This window comes from Nasonia vitripennis, chromosome 3, assembly GCF_009193385.2.
Source record: "Nasonia vitripennis strain AsymCx chromosome 3, Nvit_psr_1.1, whole genome shotgun sequence".
Taxonomy (NCBI): Eukaryota; Metazoa; Arthropoda; class Insecta; order Hymenoptera; family Pteromalidae; genus Nasonia; species Nasonia vitripennis.
Window position 1 is genome coordinate 17,303,747 of NC_045759.1, and position 20,883 is coordinate 17,324,629.

Below are 20,883 nucleotides of genomic sequence, written 5' to 3' on the forward strand. Positions count from 1 at the left end.
CGCGAGCTGCTCTATTATTTCAGAGGACGTTATAGGTTCATTATATTATAAGCTGAATTGGTGTATGGCGTAGCTTCGAGTTGCAGTTTATGGGTTTTGTGGAGAGACGCCATGCGGGGGAGAATTTTCCTACTCCTTTGGAGATAAATTATTGTTGAAATTGACAAAAGTTTCCACGTAAATTTTCAAACTGAATCTTTCAAACACCACCCGAATCAATGACCAACGCACACGAGAACCAATATAAAATAAATCCTGGTAAAAAAGAATATTCAAATCTCATACCAATGCAGTCCTAATTTCGCGGGCAGCTCCGTCGATAATGCAGCTCGCTCAATTCCAGCGTTGCAGGAGAGCTCGAAGCTCCGGCCGCTCTTGCAGCCGAACAAGGCTATCCGTGTCTCTCTCGAATCGTGACGTCACACGCTGCTGCCATCCGTGTGGTGCCGTATGTACGAGCTGAGGCCTGAGCTATAAGCCCGTGCGCGAGACACGTTGTTCCCCTCTCGGTCGGGTTTTGTGTGAGAAAAGTCGATTCGACCTGTGGAAAAGAGACCGTGAACATCTGTGCATCCTCGACTCATCGCAGCCAGGTAAAGTATCAAGGCTCGAATTATACGCATTGATTTTTTGGTGTGTGTGATTTTTTTCACCGAACGAGCTCGCCGAGGTACGACTAAGTATACTTATATAGTTTCTCGGTGCGACGGTCGGAGGTGAAATAAGTTACCAGGAGTGTGATTTTCCGTCGAACGAGTATGTCGAAGGCCGATTCGCGTGTCAGTCGTCGAGGAGTAATCGGGATATATCGTCGAATATAGATAGAAATAAAAACACCTGAACAGTTGCGGAATGTGAGGTTATAGCCGCGCGGTGAGCCTGTAAGACTGGTTGGGTTCGGAGCCCCGCTGTGTACTGCGAACGTCAACTGTGGCAGCACTGCGAGCGCTCGTTCGATTTTGCCCGGGAAAAAAATATTCGAGCACTCGTGTTTTTCATTACCGATGCCGCCGGCGTGTGGCTTTTCAAGGCTAGCAACGTGATGCGCGATTATTATTATTAAGTGCACCGGGGAAATGCATTGGCAGAAGGGAAGAAAGTTTTTTGAGGATTATTTGTGAATTAATCGTTTGGAAAATTTGTTTCGCGTTTTTAATCGTTTGACCACGTGAGGCGATGGTGATAAAACGCGATCGTCAAACTGAAAGTGTTCTGCAACGTGAATATATTAAATTATTATAGTCCGAGCACGAAATCTATTTTTCTTAACACGTGCATGAAAAAGACCCGTTTCCATGCCTCTAAAGTGAATAGCAAGCTGCTCATTTCGAGCGTGCGGGAGAGAATGGCTATTCCCTCCCGCCACTCATAAACACTCAAAAACACTCAAAAACACTCAAAAACACTCAAAAATAATCAAATTATTGAAAATTTTTGAAAATTTTTGAAAATTTTTGAAAATTATTGATATTTTTTGAAAGAGAGTGGTTTACGACTCAAAATGCGCAACTTACCATTCACTCTATATGCATGAAAACGGATCTTTACAGGCACTTGTCAAAAAAAGGACAGTGTGCAACAAGGGGGGGGGGGGAGGACAATTTCTACCTCGGGTGAAATCGCCCTTCCCCCCCCCCTCTAGTTGCACAATATACTATTTCCGGTGTTATATAAATATAAATTTATCAGCATCGCTATATTTAGTTTTGGAGAATAAATTGAATCATCATTTTGGATTATAATTTTAACAATTTTTCTATTCCATTTCGCTGCTCTACAATAAAATTCAAATTTGTATAACTGCCCCAGCGCCTACATCGAGCCCTCCCTTCGGCCTGCAAATGAGCGGAAAATTCCGCCATAAAGCGCAGATGTATACATAGAAGCCCAAGAATATATTATATAGATAAAAAAGGAGCATTATAATATAATCGCCGGCGCCGGCGCCGAGCAGAGCGCGCGCGGCAATTTGAATGCCGTGACGCTCTCTCCGCTCTCGTTACTGCAATTTACAAATTCTCCAAGGCGGCTCTGCTCGCGCATCTAACAATATACGCTTTCTCTCTCTCGTAGTCGTTTATGAGCGATCATAAAGACGCCGTAGAAGCTGTCCCTCCTCTCCTGGAGGGAGTTAAAACGCCGGCGGAGACGACGGGAGAGAAAAAGGGAGGATAACGACGACACACTGCGAAATCTATATACTTCACTCTCTCTCTCTCTCTCTCTCTCTCTCTCTCTCTCTCTCTCTCTCTCTCTCTCTCTCTCTCTCTCTCTCTCTCACGGGAGGAAGAGAGTAAGTGAGAGGCTCGGCGGGATGATACGATGCCGGTGGATGACCTAATAGAGAGCATCGCGGTGTATAAGAGAGTAGGTAGAGAAACATCAGTGCAGCGCAGCGGCAGCCGCACGAGGAAGAGATGCGGTGGCGGATTGGAGGCCTCGGGCGCGGTTGCGGATAGCCGGCGCGATGCCGGTGATTCGCGCTCGCGGTGCCCAGTAATCGGCCCCTAAAACCGCCATGCTTCCTTTCTCTCCATTTTCTTTCTTTTTTTTTATACCCCTCTCGTGTCCTTCGTCTTTTATCGGCGCGACGAATTTTTTCAAATCGAAAATCCACTCGCGTAAATCGACTTTTCGAATTCGTCGCAGCCGATCGTCCTTGATTAAAACTAATTCGCAAGAAAATCGTCGCGATGCCGCGATAGGCATTTCCGCGCGCGCTGTTCATTCGAACGATCATCATTTCAGTGCGACATCGAGCCGCGGTGCTTTGAAGAGCCCTCGAGACCCGGAGGAGCGTATACCGCAGCAACGGCGGCAGTTTCTCCTGTCCCCGAGGCTAACATTGCGCGGGTAATCTTGCGGTAAACACTGCAATTCGGACCGGCAGGAAAGAAGATGCGCGCGCGCGAGCGCATTAATATAATTAGTCACCGCGAGCGAACGACGACGAGGAGGACGACGATGACGCTATGCGCATATAGCTGTAGGGAAGTTTCACTTATGCGCCGGGTGTAGGCGCACCCCCGAGGCTTATGGCGCAGCGATTTCGAGGGTCAGATCGGAGAGGAAGCTTGATCAGTTGCGCGGAGGGTAATCGCTTCGATCGGCGAATTTCGAGCGGTTGCGGAGTAGAACCCAATGTTTATCGCGGAATTATGCTTATTATCGGGGAATTTTTTAGCGATTTTATATGGCGTCCGGATTCTTTCGATCTGTATACGGGAAAGCTTCTCACTACTGCAACCCTTGAAAAGGCGAGTTACAAAGTCCTCCATCGCACTCGCCGAAACCGTTCGCCTCAATTTGCCGTAATGATAAAGAAAGACGAGATCTCTCGGACCTTTGCTGAAATCCGATAGGGATCTGCGAGAGATGTGAGTTTTTTTTTCGAGGATTTTTAGGAAGACTCGCGCGTATTGATCGAGCGCCTCGAGCTACGAGTCATGAAATTACGAGAGGTATGACTTTTTGAGGGTAGTACGAGTGCGCACGTAAGGCTTTATCGCGAATAATTTTTATACCGCGCGTAACTTGAGTTTTTGAAATAAGTACTCGGCCATTATTTATAATATTGAATTAAATAAGAATGTTTGTTAAGCTCTCAATTTGAATTTCCGCAGAATGCCGCCAAAAAAGGTTGAAGAGCCAGAGAAGAAGCCGCTCATCGGACGTGTGGGCACAAATCTCAAAGTCGGAATCGTCGGAATCCCCAACGTCGGAAAGTCGACGTTCTTCAACGTTCTCACGAAGAGTCAGGCAGCTGCAGAAAACTTCCCTTTCTGCACAATCGACCCCAATGAGAATAAGTATTTTTTGTGATTATTATCATAACCTTACATTTTCATGCATAAACAAGCAAACACATTTAGCATTATAAACGCTTAGATATCGTACAGTTAGTAGTATTATCACAGAAATATTATGACTTGAAGAGTACTTAATGCGATAACGATTCTCGAAGGTACTTATCAACATTTCATTCCTACAACTACTCAAACAATCAATAATAAATCAAGCATAACCTCAAGCGTAGCTTTTAAAAAACACCCTTGCTTTGTGCTCTTTAAGGAATGGATAAACACGGTCGGAACAAGGTGCAGAATAAAAAGCTCCCGATCACCGATATCAAAGTCGACACCTCAATCGTCGCGAGGCGAAGCTTATTACCTCTGATAAAAGGTTATTACCAGGAAAGCGCTCTACCCGCTTGGCAACAAACTGCCTACCCTCTAGCCAGTATTTATTATGCTCTCAACGCCGATACGGATCCGACTCGAAGAATCGGCGATTTTATCGAAAATTCAGCCGTTCGGCCGCACTTTAAACCGCCTACGCTTCACTGCGATCCATACTCGGAAGAAGAGGCGCGAATTAGATATCTCGAGACAAAACCCGTCTGTTACATCGTCTTCGGAAAGCCGGGCTTGGATGTCGAACGACTGGCCGAGTCGATCGCGATCGAGAGAAACTGCGTCTTGATTTCGGCCAGTAAGATCCTGCGTGATATCGAGGAAAACGGTGATTTGCGCAAGAGGAACAAATTTGAATGCGGATGCGATTCAAGGGAAGATATTGCATGGGATATTGTGCTGGATCGCGTTGATAAGCGGGATATTTTGCACAAGGGTTACGTGCTCGAAGGTTTGCCTATTACTCAGAGCTGTAAACCGTCCATCGTTTCAGCTTCTTCGGAGTCGGTTGGAGAGAACGATAATTATTTATTGATAGCTCTGCAAACAGAGTCGACGGCATCGGAGGAAACGGTAATTACGCGCGAAGCTGCCGATTCGCAGAAATCTACGTCATCGAGCGAATTGAGCGTTCAGAGCACATCAGTGAAGTCTTTGTGTTCGATGTTGTCGAATAATAATAATACCGATTTGTTGGGCATTTCGACTTTGGCGAGCGAGTCAAGTATGAAAAGTTCGGAAACATGCGCGTGTTCCAATCAAGCGAGTGATGTCACTAAGTGCTCAAGTACCGTCGCAGCTTCAATACAGCTGGAAGAAATTTTCAATAATTGGCACTTGAAGCCTAATGTTATAATACACGTTAGCTGTCCTGACGATGAAATTTTAGAAAAACATAACGCCAGAGATAGCAACTCAGAGTCATCGGCTGAGCAAATCGAAAGAGAATCTGATAGCCTCTCTGAATTGTCTGATATGTTGTCGAACAAGCTTAGCAACAATGCAAATTCAGAAACTCAATTCGGAAATCCCACCGAGCGCTTAATCGATGAATTGCGCAACTACGAGGAAAATTGCGCGAAAAGTATTGAAAAAGTTATTTCCTCGCACAATCCGCAAAACGTAATACGTATCGACGGACGCTACTCCTTTGATCACTGTTTTCAATCGATAAAGATACGTTTGGAATTTTTACCCTTGCGAGCGGTGATTATCCCTCGAAGAATGTCCGAATTAGCGAGCAATTTCGGCAGCGGCGACGACGAGACCGAGAGCGAGAATGAAAGCGAAGATTACGAGCACGAGTCCTTTGAAAATTTCGAGGATGAAAATTTAAATTTGAAACGCGTATTCGACGAAATAAAGCGAAGCGGAATACCGTCTGCCAAGTTTCAATGGAAATTATCGCGTTGGAAATTCCTTTGTCCGGTCGAGCTGGCAAAGGGGAGGAAAATCGAAGGAAGGAAAAAGTTGGCCGCGCGATTCATGAATTGGGTATTCTTCTTGTCGTCGAACGATGCAATGGAAGCTTTCATCGAGAATCCAAGGCCGTATTTACTGCCACCGAATCCGAGAGCCTACTGTAGAATCACCGTAATTGGCCCCCGATTCTCGAGGAAAACGAGATTATGCTTTGATTTAGCGAGGAACTTGGACAGCGTCGTTATAAATTTACGTGATATAATTGCGAGATTAACTCAAGAAACGACGGGAAGCTTCGACACGTCGGAATTAGTTTCTGCGATTGTTGAGAGTACCGAAAATTTGCCCGAACAAGATTGCGGAGATTTTTCGAGGAACCGAGGATGGATTTTGGATGGTTTACCGTTGGACTTTGAGCTTTGTAAGAAGCTTTTGGAGAACGATGTACATATCGATAGCGTCATTGTACTGTTTGAAAGCGAACCGTATTCTAAGTCGATGGAGGCATTTTTTAAAGTGCAAGATGAAAGCTCGGAGCAAAGTGTGAGCGAAGAATCTTGTGAAAGCAGTATCGAAGAGACGTCGCAAAATCACAGCGGTAAATCATTTTCTCTGTCGCAGTATGAGGAGCAGCTTAAATACTTCGAGAATAATAGAAAATTCTTCGCCAACAAGCTGTCACACATTGGCGTCGATGTCATTCTATGCGATCTTCAAAAAATCGATGATGTATCAGATCACATAATATCTCAAGTGCGAAAAGATTACCAGTTTACTGTAAGACGGTTAGATGAAAAGGACGATGATTATCTCGATGACGATGACGAAGAAAATCAAGTAGAAGGAAGCAGCACGGAAACTAACGGTACCACTAGCTCGTTAAGTAGTCAACAAGATAACAATCTTCTCTTGGGCGACTGCAATGTTTTCTGCCCGATCGCTTTGATAGAGCATAAGGTATTGTGGAAAGGTAAAGAAAAATATCGCTGCTTGCTCGATGACAAGTTGTTTTTCATGTCAAGTGAATCGTCGCTGCATAACTTCGTCAACGATTATACAAAATTGCAATTACCACTTTCTAAGCCTTTTTCGCACATTCCACCCCTTAGAATTTTCATCGTTGGTCCGCCTGGAAGTGGCAAGTCGACTCTAGCCAAGTCGATTTCAAGAGAATACGGCCTAGCGCATATTGATTTTTACAAACGTCTAGAAGAGTACGCTCTGAGTCGCGGAATAGACGTAAAACATTTGAAGTCGAAATACGCAAACCAATACGAAGAAGAAAACTCCAGCGAAGATTCATTCGAAGAAGTCGAGTCACCGGAAAACTTTGATGATTCAAAATACGATACAGGCAAAGCAACGATAAGCAGCTTCTTCATAAAATACAAAAAAGAAGGCACTGCACTTCCTCGTGCTGTAGCAAACGAATGCATACTAAACTTTTTCAAGACTCCTTTCGATCAATGCGGTATAGTCGTCGATTCTTTCCCCAACTGTATCGAAGATTGCGAAATGATGTTGAAACTATTCGCTATTCCCGATGTCATCGTCGAACTTGAGTGCAGTTACGTCGATTCGGAGGAAAGGTCGTTAAAATCGATGATGGTCGAATGGAAACTAGAACAAGAGACAAAGAGAAACGAAGAGGAGACTAGATTTTCCGATCTTATGAAAAATTATCTCGACAAGAAAGACGAATGGACGAGGCAAGAGAAGCTTAGAAGGTACAAAGAGAGAAAACTCGATCTAGAAGAGCACGAATCTTCCCTCTCAGACAACTCGAGTGCAGACTTGCCAGAGAGCTTGAGCTCTTCTTACACAAGCGACTTTACGTCGGTCATTACCACCGAAGACGAGATAGAAATAGAGGAAACCTTTTACAAACTTTATCCAGAGCCCGAGCCACTCGACGATTGGGAAAGCGAAGAGTCGGCTAATCAAAAGTTCGCTATGCAGATCGAAGCTGATTTCGAGAGATCCTCGCAAAATTTGATTTTCATGGCCAATTTTTTCAAGGACGAAAACATTCCCTGGATTAAAGTCGACGCGAGTCCCAAAGCTAACAAAGTATTTATAAAAACGTCGCTCATTTTATCTCCCCACATCCAAAGAAACGCGTCGCTACTCGAAATCACCCACGAACTGGACAACTTAACTGCAGAAAATTTACTATCGAGTGGCTACTTCTTCCTCAGCTCTTTCGGCAGATTCTGTCCCGTCCAGTCGTTTAACGGAACGAACCCGTTTCAAATGTTCGTGCCTCTCGCGAGCAAGGGCCAGATATTCACCGTTCTTCATCGCCAGTACGTATACTTTCTATCGGGCGAAGCAGCTCTTTTGGAATTCAAAAAAGATCCACTGAAGTACCTGATTGGTCAAGATTCCCAACACCCCATGATCCCAGCCTTGATATCGATAATAGGCCCGCCGAAGTGCGGGAAAAGCACTCTGGCCAACAGATTCGCCTCGACTTACAGCTTCGAGGTAGTTTCCTGCCACGAAGCCATAAACTACGTTCTCGACAATTTTGCAGCCACAAATCTGTCCAGCTCTATAAGAAAGAATTTCCAAAACGGAGACACAGCGACGCCTTGTCAACTCGCCGCTGCGATCAAGCTTTTCCTCTCCAACCCCAAGTGCGTCACGCAAGGCTGCGTTTTCGACGGATTTCCCGCAAGCTCAGAAGAGGCGCAAGCTTTAGCTTCTCTGGCTATCATCCCGGCCGTCGTCGTCGACCTGAAAGCTCCGTTCAAGTTCACCTTCGAGTGCATAGAACACGACCCCAACCACGTCTACTCGAGCCCCTCGCATTTTCAAGATTTCGAGAGCTGGAAAACCGACGCGCAGGAGTATCGAACGTGGCTCGCTGAGCAGTACGGAAACGTCGTCAAGGTCGACGCCACGAGGAGCAAAGCCGCCGTGTGGCGACGCGCGGACGAACACGTGCGTTACATGTTCGGAAAATTTTTCGATTACGTACGCGAGGTCGGCTACGAGAAGGTTCACGATCTCGAGAGCCTGTGCGTCACTCCGCGAGCAATTCAAAATAGGACCAGCCGCTTCCAGCTCTACTGCCCCGGCTGCGCCTACTTCGACGAAACTTTCCTATCTCCCAATCTCTCGAAGAGCCGCAAAGGCCTCCTACAGTTCCGCGAGCACTTCTACTGGTTCTGCGACAGACACTCGACTGCTTTCGTTCAAGCTCCACACAGACACCTCCGGCTCTTCGAAAAGCTCGACTTGCCCGATACTCACCCCGAAATCCTGGCGCACGACGTCGTCGACCTCGAGAACTCCTTCTGGTCCAGCCGACTGGCGAACGGCGGCTACTGCCTCGTGACTTACGCCTCGCAGCTTCCCTCCCGCGTACTGATCCGAGGCAAGCCGAGTCTCGGCGTACTCTACAAGGACCGACTGCACCTGTTCTGCAGCGAGGCTTGTCGCGGCAAGTTCCGCGCGGGATTTCCCGGCTACTCGGAACTAGAGATCCACTTTCCGCGAACGCTGGAGCAGCTGCGGGTGAAGAACCTACCGACGCGAGGCTATCTCGAGCAGACGCTTGCCAAGCCGCTCGCCAGAGCCGTGAGCCGCGTCGGCGAGCTGAGGCCCAAACTGCCGGGAATGTCGTCCCGTGACTCGGCCGCCGTTTTTATCGGCGCTTATTTGAAGGCGCGTAGCGGCGGAGACGATGCCGAGGCGCTGAGACGGATAGAGGCGAGGTGTCGAGTTTTTAGGGACGCTACGGAGGCTGTGAAGAAAAAGGTGAACCCGTGGGTGGTGCAGAAGGTTGGCCAGGGGGACGAGAGGGTTGTGAAGATCGACGATTTCGCAGGGAAGGAGGTGTCGAAGGTCGACCTGTTTGAGTTCGCGACGGTCAAGTTTAGGAGGACATCGCCCACGCAATCGCTTATAGAGACCGATGAGAGCAGCGATTGAGTGTGTATAATTTTTTTGGGGGAATAAAAGTTCGTTGTTAAGCTGAAATTTCGTGTCTTTTCATTTGCGTTGATCTACTGTTATTTTAGTACATCTTACTCTATAATAATTCTGTGATAATACATGCACATAATATAATCAGCGCAAAAAAAAACATAAATGTCTAACGCAACTCTTTTCCCGAAGCACGTAGGGTACCCGTTCCAGACGCGCGCTTCGACTACCTCTGCGAGTACTTCAAGCCTGCTAGGTGAGTAAAACATCGTGCACGTTTTCGATTCAGGCCTTCACAACCGCAGAGTCTACACTGCCAACGTTTTCATGCGCGCAGCTCTTTCTCTTGTACAATACATCTGCAATGCAGATCGTGGCGTCGTCGTTCTCGGAAAACGTCGCGTCTTCGCAGCTGACTAGACAAATTTTCGCTGTGGCACTTGCTTCCCTTACCTCACATATTCGTCGGGGATAGCCTACGACGTTTTTGTATTCCTACGGAGTACGAACAGGCTCGACGTTATAAAACATTTTTAACTCGAATTTCATCAACATTCTATACACCCGAAAGTCAAACAAATTAAGCTGTCGCTCTCTACTTAGCCAGCGTAAAATAACAGCGCAGGGCGTCGCGTAATCAGCTGCATTTATATCAATCAATCAGGCGAATTTCGCACGCGCGCGTAATTGAAAATGCAAAGCAGTGTAGGAATAGCCGCGCGTGATCGTGTCGGGCTCTTTGATCCGCGTATATCTTGCCATTGTCGCGCTCCATCTCTCTCTCTCGCGTTGGCTTATTCAGAGAGTCTGATGCGCGACTCCCTCGCTCCCGTTTTAGAGGAGCGACACGTGTGTGATGCGCAGGGGGGGATCGATCAGAGTCCGATGAAAAGCCGCCTAATGCGCCATGAATACGCGGCTGCCGCGTGTACGCGACTCTCTTTCGACGAGCTATATCTGGTTGCGCGTCAAAGGCTAATTGTTTAACGAGCGCCGGATTAGCATTTGATGACGCTCGCGTGCGAGGATGTCTTTTTACATTGAAATGTAGCGTGATTGAGGATGATATTTGATATATTTTACAGTAAGGTGCCAGCGTTCCTCAATGTCGTCGACATCGCCGGACTGGTCAAAGGCGCCGCGGAGGGACAGGGCTTGGGAAACGCTTTCCTGTCTCACATCAGCGCCTGCGATGCCATCTTCCATCTTTGTCGTAAGTACTTCACGATTCATATAATATAATTACGCTATGTTTGCACATCACAATTATGCGAGTTATTTCCACAGCGCACACGTACACGTTTTCCAGGCTATATTTCCAGCACTCTCTCCCTGCAAATAAAACAGTGAGCGCATATATAGCCAGCAACCTTATAGTCTCTTTCCGCATCAACCCTTTATGTCCGCAAATACTTAGCGACCGCAGACCTAGACAACGCACCGGAATCGATGATGCGCGAGCTTAAAGCTCACGTGCCTACGCACCGCCGCTGTGTGTGTGTGTGTGTGTGTATCCATCGGTGATTTGCGCTCAATCATTCATGACCCACGACTATAGCAACGCAAGTGGGTCGTTTCTCTCGACGCGAATACACGCAGTGGTATATTGTAATTCCTTTTGTCGAGCGTCGAGAAAAGCACGTTTTCTATATTTACGCGTATACGTGTGTAATGAGCGCGGTTAGATATACATAGGCTCCGAGGCTGGATGAGTTTTGACGACAGTGTATGTACATGGAAAGCTACGCAATGAAGTTTTCAGGTCGATAGAGTCGCGGTGTTGCGCTCTTTCTCGGAACGACTTTAAATAACGCGAAAGTTTACACTGATGCGACGTGTACGTTATAGATGGAGGTTTCATATTTTATCAGATTGTGTAGAGCTATATCGCACCATGCGTCTTTCGTTCTTTCGTTTTTTTTCTCGTAATGTATAGCCTGTGTGAAAAGTTCGACGGCGAGTAAACAAAGGGATCGATAATAAGGCCGTTGTTCTTCCCCCGCATGCCTATATTTAATTTCTCAATTATATGTCCTCCATATGTTGCTCGAAGTTATAAGTCGTTTATCTTGCAAATAACCGTTGTATGTGTTCCGTGATTACGTGTCCGCAAATACACTGGTGACTCGCGTTTAGCCAAAAAAGCACATAAATACGATTCGGCGTCGCAACCCTCCCAAAACGCATATCGTTGCGTGTCGGTCATTGGTGCGATTTGAGCCAACCCCTTCATGCATTACACGTGGACACCGGATTCCCTCATTCATCTGCGCCATTATACGTGCAATGTATTCCAGCGAGTTTCTTCGATTGCGTTATCGCGTGCTGCGATTCACGTACCCCGACAACAAGCTTACAATCCTTAAATATCATACCCGAAATATAAAAAAAAATAAAGCCGCGCGCGATTACAGCTCGAGCTGTCCGCCTGTCAGACTCTTTTACAAAAGCATCACAGCTCTCACGAAACGTGCGCAGTAGCGCCAAAGCTGTCGAAATACATCCTCGGCGGTAATTAACCAGTTGCATTTTTATCCCGATATTTCGCAATCCTACTCTCGCCTTCGTTCATACTCTTCCATCCTTTTTGTCCTTATTACCTCGTGTCCTTCTCTCTCTCTCTCTCTCTCTCTCTCTCTCTCTCTCTCTCTCTCTCTCTCTCTCTCTCTCTCTCTCTCTCTCTCTCTCTCTCTCTCTCTCTCTCTCTCTCTCTCTCTCTCTCTCTTTGTCGTAATTACTCCAAGTATACTCACACACGCGCGGGAGAGCGCAAGTGCGGTCTTTTATTACTTACATCACGAGGCCTTATTATTACGACTCTCCGGCGGCACGACAGTGGCTCTTCAATTTTTCTCCGCTGCAAACTCGCGACCCCTGCCGCTGCCGTGTCTCGCGGTTTTTGCGCCGGTCCGAGAGAGAAAGAGAGAAGCGCGCGATCATGAATGAAGCGAGAGCCTAAATATCACGTCGGCGCGATTATACAGAGGGTAGGCGTGACGCGAGTTAAGGAGCTTCTATAAAATTGCGCGCAGACAAAAAAAATTACGGCCGCTGCAGCAGCGCGTGCTGCTGATTCCGGGAAAATGAGCAAGAGAGAGAGAGAGAGAGAGTCTTGTATGAATATATTTGCGAAAATATTAATTACGCTCGTACGTATGCGGTGATAAAGAAATTATGTGTGGAGAGAGAGAGAGAGAGAGAGAGAGATGCTTGCGGTGATTATAGGTATTTCGAAGGGTGTGCATGTGTATAGAGAAACGCGAGCGAGCTTGAATATATTGCGAAATGTATAGGAACAAGCGTATGTTATAATGAATTTGGAGTCGGTTAATTCGTTCGAAGGTCGCGCGAATTACACTCGCATGCGTGTATAATATGCAAAACCAATTAGAACTGCAGCACAGCTTACGTACACGATCGGCAAAAAGCTCCCGGAATCGGTATGCAAAGCAGCCGCGTGTTTTTCTCGGCGAATATTCCCGATACACAGCATCGCGTATAACGAGCAAATAAGCGCTTCGCTCCAATTATCGCTCGCGAAAACAATTGCCTCCTCCCTTTACGAGTTTACGAGAGACAGATCCGCGCTTGCCCGTTACAAACTCTCCGCGCAGTAAGGAAAAAAAAGACACAACTGCGGTGCCGCAGCGAGACACAGAGAGTCGCGCGGCTCATTCCCGTTTTCTCCGTAATTTGCATGCGGCTTCGCGGCCAAAGTCATTATACTCGCGCAGCGTATGTGCTCTCGTCCTTTTTTGCGCGCACAGCTTCTTTTCATTCGCACGTGAGCGAGAAAGAGAGATGATGCACCGGTGGCTCGCGAGCTCCGAAATAAAAATGCTCACCTCGCCGATACCCACTTATGCTTTATTAGCTTCTCAATAATACATCTCGACGGTACAATGGGCCTCGTTATGCGAGCGTTTAAGTCGATTCCGATGCGCGCCTCGTTTTTCCCGCGCCAAGCGTCAATGCACTCTTGCGCGAGGAGGAGAGGAGCTTTGAGAGAGTATGCTGTTGTCGTTGCATCGAGCGTGAATACGATTATAGTTGAAGTGACGTTTCGTAATCGAGACTTTGTTTATAAGAAAAGTCTTCAGTTTCTACGCTAAGTATAGTGGTATTTGCCTTTCCCGAGAAAAAACCATCTCTTATTTTCGAGAAAATCATTCATCGCGAAAGAAAAAATCTACATACTGATACAGAACAGCTTCCTCCGCGAAAATCATCTCAAGAAATATAAAAACTCACATTTCTCAACAACGCTTTTATTTTTCCTTAACAGGAGCCTTCGAGGACGATGACGTAACGCACATCGAGGGCGAAGTCAACCCCGTGAGGGACTTGGAGATCATCAGCGAGGAGCTGCGCTTGAAGGACGTCGAGTTCCTGAACGTCCACTTGGAAAAGCTGGAAAAGCTGGTCGTCCGAGGCAACGACAAGAAGCTCAAGCCTGAATACGTGAGTTCGAATAAATCTCGTCAAATCCATTCCACCCCGAAAGAAAAAAGCTCGACGATCGAAAGAGAAACAATTTTCCTTCCCTCGATCCCTATAATTAAATACCTCCGCGAAACAATAAACTAGTCTGCGGCGCGGCGCTTCCCATGATGATGTCCGATATGCTCGTTTACGCATCGCGGCGCGCCAGGCCGTCGCGTCCCGCGCGTATTTGCATTGGGCCCGAAGCGGCTAACGGCGCCGAGGATGCGCCCACGCGTAATTGCAAATTACAAGCGCGCTTCTTATAGATAAGTCCGCCAAGAGAGAGAGAGAGAGAGAGAGAGAGAGAGAGAGAGAGAGAGAGAGAGAGAGAGGGAGAGGGCCGATTACATTCAATTTTCTGAACGCGCGCGAGAGGCTCTCGTTAGCCGCGGCAGGAGGGAAGCGACGCTGATAGGAGATCTGCGCGCGTGCGAGCGAGGATGCGAGGAGCTTTGGACCGCGAGCTGAGATGCGAGGTTGATTCATCGAGCGTAATAACAATGCCCGGCGACGCGGAATATGCTCGTGCGGATCGATGATAAAGCGTTTGTTTGTTGATATTCTTTTTTAGGGGTGAGCCTTTCCTGTGCGCAGGTCGGGGTGTTTTGCTTTTTTCAATTTTTGTACGTGTTTTATTTTTTGAATATCCGCAATGTACAACAAAATCTTCCTGCGCAGCATCATAAAACCAGCAAAAACAACGTACACCTCAGGCTCTCAACTCTCCGATAAAAAGTATTTCCTCGCCCGCACCATCGGCCGCTTTATTTACAAAAATTGCCGGGTTTCCGTACACCGCATCAGCGTAAGAAAATTTTTTTCTCGCCCCGTCGGACAACGCGCGCGTATACAACATCGCGAGGATATATATCTCGGCAAAAGACGAGTTCCCGCAAAAATTCTTGCCTAATTCGTCCTCTCTTCCGCAGGCTGAGAGAAAGAACAGCGTAATTTGCAGATTTTTTCCTCGAATAAAGTGGCCAAAGGTCGCGATTACCGTCGAATTATCCGATCTCTCTCCCTCTTTCTCTCGCGGGAGTTAACGCGCTTATATATATACTCCCCGAAACTTTTTCGCCAAATTGCGGCGAGAGAGAGAGAGAGAGTGTGTGTATTTCGCGAATGTGGGAATATAAGCGACGACGATGCGCGATCGAAATTCGTTCCGGGAAAAACGCAGGCTATGCACTAATTCGCATCGATCCTCGGCGCCGACTCTTGTGCGTATTATATACGCGATATGCCTTCTCTCTTTCCGCCCGCCTGCGCAAACTGCTCTTTCTTAATCTTTACCTGTATTATACCCTTTGCACCTTCGTCTCTGCGGGCGCAGTGTGTATCTCGTTTCTTTTTTTCTGATTCGGGGAACGAGTGTGAGAATCGCTGACAATTTAATATCTGCTCAATAATGCTCAATCTGCGGCTGAAATCGCACGTTATTGAAACGTAGAAAACGGGTAATTTTAAACGAACCCATTACACCTCTTCCAAATTTTCGGCAATCAATAATAGCTCACGGTTACACGTCGACTCATCGGAGCGTTGCGATAAGGCCAAAGGCCGTAGCTCCCCGTGCCAAGGTACGCGTGTGTTATATACTCACAGGGCACAAATCACGCGGCTAAACGACAACGAAATTGTGAGCAACTTCCTTCCGCGTACGATTCGGGGGATAATCGGCTCGTCGGCCAATTTTCGTAAGCTAACGAAACTTCGTGTCTCGAATAGCCCTTATTCTTTCGCGGAATGCATCAATCCGTTTCGGCTGCAGTTTCCCCGGGCTTTTTAAATACACGCGCGGGACTTTTTAAAATTGTAGCTGTGCTCTCCCGCGCGGTGCGCGCGGGTAATTGCGCGCGAAATTTCGTTTTGCTTTTACGAGCCAAGGGGGAGTTATAGAGTCTACGGACTGTGTACAGGTGAAAATGAACTTTTGATCGTTGAGGATTTGGGACGATTTAAAGAGTTGAACATTTTTCATTAATTATTTTCATTCTGTGTTTTACAGGACTGTCTCCTCAAAGTCAAGCAAGTCTTGGTGGAGGACAAGAACCACATCAGGTTCGCCGACTGGAGTGCAAACGACGTGAGTTTTTTCGCCTATAAATCCTTTCGATACACACAGCACGAGACTTCCTCGACAACGAGTAAATACGGAGACCGCGAATCTCCTTCGGATCTCGGCGATGTATACCCCAGAGCATTGGTTTCATCGCGATATCGAGCAAAGAGAATTTCAGGCTTTTTCCAGCTAAAAAAGTCTCGCTCTTCGGGGAAGATGTACTTTTTTCCTCGCATTCTTAAGGCAAAAGAAGCGGCGAGCTCGTGTAAAAAAATGGAGAGCAGCTTATAGCTCTTCGAATTCGTGTCCACGGTCAGTTAGACGCAACAGTGTCGACGAGCGCAAGAAGCGAATTCAATTGCGATCCGTTCCCGGAACAGCTGCAGTACCGTGCGGTTTTACAATTTCCAGCGAGAACGACCCCCATGTCAAAATTCGAGCCCAGCGCACCCGCACAGAGTTTACCGTCGGATAGCGCGAACGCGCGCGATCGGTATTCCACGATTGCTGCGCTGTGAGATGGTTCGAGGAATATAGGCTTTTTAGTGAAATACTCTTGTTCTTTGATAGAATCGAGTGTACTTATAAAGATTAGCTTGTCGCCAAGTTTATACGCTTGCGAATCATCCACAATGCAAACGTTTACATTAGAGACTTCGGTGTACACAAGTCATAACCAAACGCATTTCAATTTCCAGATCGAGGTGCTGAACAAATATCTATTTCTCACGTCCAAGCCGATGATTTACCTCGTGAACCTTTCGGAGAAGGACTACATTCGCAAGAAAAATAAATGGTAAGTACCGCGGAATTTATGGCCGCGTCGGCTTTATACAGCGTTAAAATTGTTATCCGTCGGGCCGTACGCTCCATGGCAGGATGGAAGAGGAGAAACGCATACGGCGCGGAAGTAATGGCGATACGGCCTACGATACGTAAAACCGTAAGCGTCTGGCGCACGAAGGTTTTCGCGAGTGTTGTTTCATTATTTAGACTCTGTCCGACTCTGTCCGACGATTGATAGCGCGAGCGACGCTACGAGTTATTACGCGGAAATCGCTCGCGTGAGTCCGAGGGGCTGTGCTCTGCATTTGATTTTCATCTGGTATAGACTCGAACGCGAAGAGATTCATTCGTGTGATTGACGAGTGAATCGTGTGGTTGAATAGGTAACAATTTTTACAAACGATATACTCGTCATGTATGACTGTCGATAGTTCTAAAAAAGCTATATAGTTATGAAACCAGCTATAGACGGTCTGATTAAAAATTTAACTACATAAAGCTAACGTTATATAAGAATATTATTACAGTTCCACGTAAGTTTGTTTTAAAACTTGTTAGTACTACTTCAGAGCGCTAGTTACTGTGTCAGGTACTGTGACAAACTAACAAGCACCTTTCACAAAGTTACACAGCTATCATTAGCAGCAAGTTTGGACAAAGATATATTGTAATACACTCGCATATAACAACTTTTTATAAATCGAAAAATAAACTTGCAGGCTAATCAAGATCAAAGAATGGGTGGACAAGAACGATCCAGGCGCAGCCCTCATCCCCTTCAGCGGCGCCTTCGAGAACAAATTCATCGACATGGACGAGGGAGAGCGAGCGAAATACGTCGAGGAATCCAAAGTCTCGAGGTGAGAACACCCTCGTAGACGCGGAATTTCGCGAATATATGAGCATCGCGCAAAGGTTCCCACACGTATATATGGTCCTCCGAAAAGTGCGCGCGCCCTCCTAGCTCGCGAGGTAATGGACGGTTGCGTCGTCGCGTCTAGACACTCGGTGAGAACAACTATAAAAAGCGGCTGGAAGCTCCGCGCCATGCTTTTTAAGAAGTCCGGGCTCATTCAGATTCTTCGGAGATTATGATGGAAGCCCGCCACTTGCGCTCCCACGACGTATAATCTGGGAATTAGAAATTCGGTTTCCTTTTTACTGCAGCCCTCCTCGTGCCAAGGATGCGCGCAAGTTTTTCGTCGTCTTTTATGCGGATGCAGTTTGCCAGCGAAATTTGCATGCGCCAGAGATTTTTGTGCGGTGCGGGTCGCAAAAAAATTCAGCTTTTTTGATTTTCACGTTGTTTATATGGATGATAATGCTAGGGCTGATCGAAATGATGGGTTCGAACTTATTCGAGTGCCAATTCGCCGGCGTAGGAATTTAAAGTTTTGTTGTTCCTTGCACAAAGCTGATACACGGGTCTGAAATTTATTTAAAGAGCCTACCAAATTTCGATTTAAACTTAAAATGAATGGAAATCATAGTTTAATTCACTATTATACCCTTTCTTTCTAAATTTCAATCTCAAACATATGAATCATCATCCAGCAAACGTCTCTAAAGCCAAAACGAATCCCCCGAACTATCGAGCCGATCTCGGGCGAAGCAAGTCGATCGAGGTCGCTGCGCGGAATGTCGATTGGAGAAACGGATAATAGAAACTGCCGAAGCGCGTGCGACGGACGCTGTAATGAGGGGGGAACCGAGCCGTGATTTTATTTCGAGCGACCGCAGTAGGAAGAGAGAGAAAGAGAGAGAGAGAGAGAGAGAGAGAGAGAGAGAGAGAGAGAGAGAGAGAGAGAGAGAGGATCTCGAAAAACTGAGTCGAATGATAAAATTGCAGTATTAAGTCGTTCGCTTTATGTGTATTCTCTGAAGTCCCGAAGTCCTGCGCGCGCGAGCGAGCTGTGTGCTCACCCTGTTATTACTCTGGCCGAGCGAACTGCTGCCGTTGCTGCTGCCTAGGACATACTGTCGAATCACATTCTTTCCCTGTCCGTTGCCGATTGTTCTAGCGGCGAAATAACAGAAACGTTTGTGCGAGCAATTATCGAATGTCTCGAGCCTTGCGGATAATCGGAGGGAGCGTTGATTGCGAAAATTTGATTCGGTTGAGACTGCATTCGCTTATAGTCGTGATTGAGTAAATTTAGTTTGGTGCACTTTGTTTTGAAAAAGATAAATTTTTAAAATGCATGAACATGTTTTTCAAAAATGAATCGGCCTAATTGAGATTTGCGGAAACAGTCCATTCGTTGAAAAATTCGACGGCTGTGGTCCTGCCTCCTCCTTCGCAACGCCGATCGTAAAACGCGAATAGGGCCACGAAATACTGCGCGTTTCGCGAGGAGATTTCGAGTCGTTGCTACGGCCAAACCGATCATTATACGTCCGAGAACAGAAGACATCACCGGCGTATTGGGGAAGAAATAGACCAATTTTCAATCCGCCAAGACGATAATGCTCACTCGTTCGTGTGTCTGTTACAGCGCCCTCGATAAAATCATCGTTCAAGGATACAAGGCTTTGCAGTTGATGTATTTCTTCACTGCTGGTCATGACGAAGTTAAAGCTTGGACGATTCAGGTAAACACGAAGTTTTGCGTAGAATAAATCGTAAACATTTTTGTTATCAGACTTTAAAAATTTAAATTTTGCAGAAAGGAACAAAGGCGCCACAAGCTGCCGGAAGAATCCATACAGATTTTGAAAAAGGTTTCATCATGGCTGAGGTGATGAAATTCGAAGACTTCAAGAACGAGGGCTCCGAGTCAGCTGTAAAAGTAAGCAGTCGTATCAAATAAATATAACTCCATGACGAATCTATAAGTGCAAAGTAATAATCGCAATAACTAATGTCGTTCACAGGCTGCAGGAAAATACAGACAGCAGGGTCGCAACTACGTCGTGGAAGACGGAGACATAATTTTCTTCAAATTCAACGCTGGTGCTGGACTGAAAGACGCCAAAAAAAAGTGATAACGGCTAATACTCTCAGTGCGATTGTTCATCTGCATGTGAATAATATCCGATCCTCATGACTCTCTGCGTCCGATTGAGCGTCAAGGTCATCGGAATAATCGGCACAACTTACCTCTTTTCTACAATGAATCATTTTTCTACATCAGATTATAAACCGTCAGTTTGTATTTTTAATTTTTTTCGACATAAGTTCCACTGCATTTCTATGATGGTGAAAATGAAACGTCGACGATTTACGTTGCTTTGTTGATTTTGCAATTCGACGGAAGAAGGGTCAAGTTATATTGCATTTGTATAACAAACGCATTTCTTTATTACACTGATGTATTTATTTTACACTTTGTTCAATATATCGACGTAGAAAGTTCATCTGTTTTTGTTTTTGCTTTCACTAACTATATACAAGCGTATAAAAAATTCGAATAATAATAATCGATCGCAGCGGACATTCGGTGAACTACTACGCGGTCTTTACCTGCGCAGATGATTGCGAGATGACAGCACCTGCATGTTTCGTGAATCTCGCATTTCTACAGTCGGTAACTTAGATCTCTTTCTTAGACAAACACACTAGGCATGGTAACTGGCAAATCCTTCGCACTTTATCACATTCAGAATATTTCTTATATACTGTTAAATTTAGCTTGTTTAAATAATTCGGCGATATTAGAATAGTATTCTTCAACCGTTCTCAGTCGTTCCATTTAAAAGCCGTGATTTTATCCATTCGTAAAATTTGACTTCGGTTTTCAAAAGGCTTCTCAGGCGCTTTTTCGTCCCTGGTTTTAAAGTTGAGCTGAAAGTATTTGTCTTCTTTGGTCCTACAAGAAACAAAAACCATTTAGAATATGATTATATTTAAATAACCCGGTACACCATAAAAAAGAAAAAAGTTCTACTGCCATTATAATTTAAAATTGAAAAATTTTACATACTAAACAGCATTTCTCCGTATATTTCACTCATAACAAAAAAGTTTTAATATCACAATTAAAAGATTCCAAGTAAACTCAC

The 20,883-nt window shown here is 46.0% G+C and overlaps 4 protein-coding genes across 10 annotated transcripts in view; 2 read left to right on the forward strand and 2 right to left on the reverse strand.

The window, feature by feature from the left end:
* Window positions 1-9,134, reverse strand: part of LOC100122446 (phenoloxidase-activating factor 3) — a 64,832-nt gene extending 55,698 nt beyond the window's left edge. The window contains exons 1-2 of one of the 2 annotated variants that reach the window (XM_032598488.1): window positions 8,874-9,134; window positions 286-541 (exon numbers count right to left, since the gene is read on the reverse strand). The gene's annotated coding sequence lies outside the window, so the exon portion shown is untranslated. Of the gene's footprint in view, window positions 1-285; window positions 542-837; window positions 949-8,873 lie in introns of those variants that run through there. The other variant, XM_031927839.2, reaches the window with a different exon arrangement.
* Window positions 427-20,238, forward strand: LOC100122435 (obg-like ATPase 1). The gene is made up of 11 exons (XM_008218390.2): window positions 427-593; window positions 3,624-3,805; window positions 9,744-9,804; window positions 10,634-10,761; window positions 13,834-14,009; window positions 16,042-16,119; window positions 16,794-16,891; window positions 17,601-17,741; window positions 19,377-19,473; window positions 19,548-19,670; window positions 19,756-20,238. The coding sequence occupies exons 2-11, from the start codon at window positions 3,625-3,627 to the stop codon at window positions 19,864-19,866; spliced, it is 1,194 nt and encodes a 397-aa protein (XP_008216612.1). The 5' UTR covers window positions 427-593; window position 3,624; the 3' UTR covers window positions 19,867-20,238.
* On the forward strand, window positions 3,818-9,602 carry LOC103317940 (adenylate kinase 9-like). Its single transcript, XM_008218389.4, has 2 exons — window positions 3,818-3,964; window positions 4,072-9,602. Exon 2 carries the CDS (start codon window positions 4,074-4,076, stop codon window positions 9,552-9,554), a length of 5,481 nt encoding a protein of 1,826 aa, XP_008216611.1. The 5' UTR covers window positions 3,818-3,964; window positions 4,072-4,073; the 3' UTR covers window positions 9,555-9,602.
* Window positions 20,154-20,883, reverse strand: part of LOC100678774 (heparan sulfate 2-O-sulfotransferase 1) — a 75,296-nt gene continuing 74,566 nt past the window's right edge. For all 6 annotated transcript variants that reach the window (XM_031927844.2, XM_031927843.2, XM_031927842.2 and 3 more), the window contains exon 6: window positions 20,154-20,690. In XM_031927844.2, coding sequence (XP_031783704.1) covers window positions 20,551-20,690 — 140 coding nt within the window. In that variant the 3' untranslated portion in view covers window positions 20,154-20,550. The remainder of the gene's footprint in view (window positions 20,691-20,883) is intronic.

Coding starts and splice junctions, on each gene's coding strand:
- LOC103317940 (XM_008218389.4), top strand. CDS start 4,074: ATGGATAAACACGGTCGGAACAAGGTGCAGAATAAAAAGCTCCCGATC.
- LOC100122435 (XM_008218390.2), top strand. CDS start 3,625: ATGCCGCCAAAAAAGGTTGAAGAGCCAGAGAAGAAGCCGCTCATCGGA. Junction 9,805..10,633: donor GAGTACTTCAAGCCTGCTAG/GTGAGTAAAACA, acceptor TATATTTTACAG/TAAGGTGCCAGCGTTCCTCA. Junction 16,120..16,793: donor CCGACTGGAGTGCAAACGAC/GTGAGTTTTTTC, acceptor TTCAATTTCCAG/ATCGAGGTGCTGAACAAATA.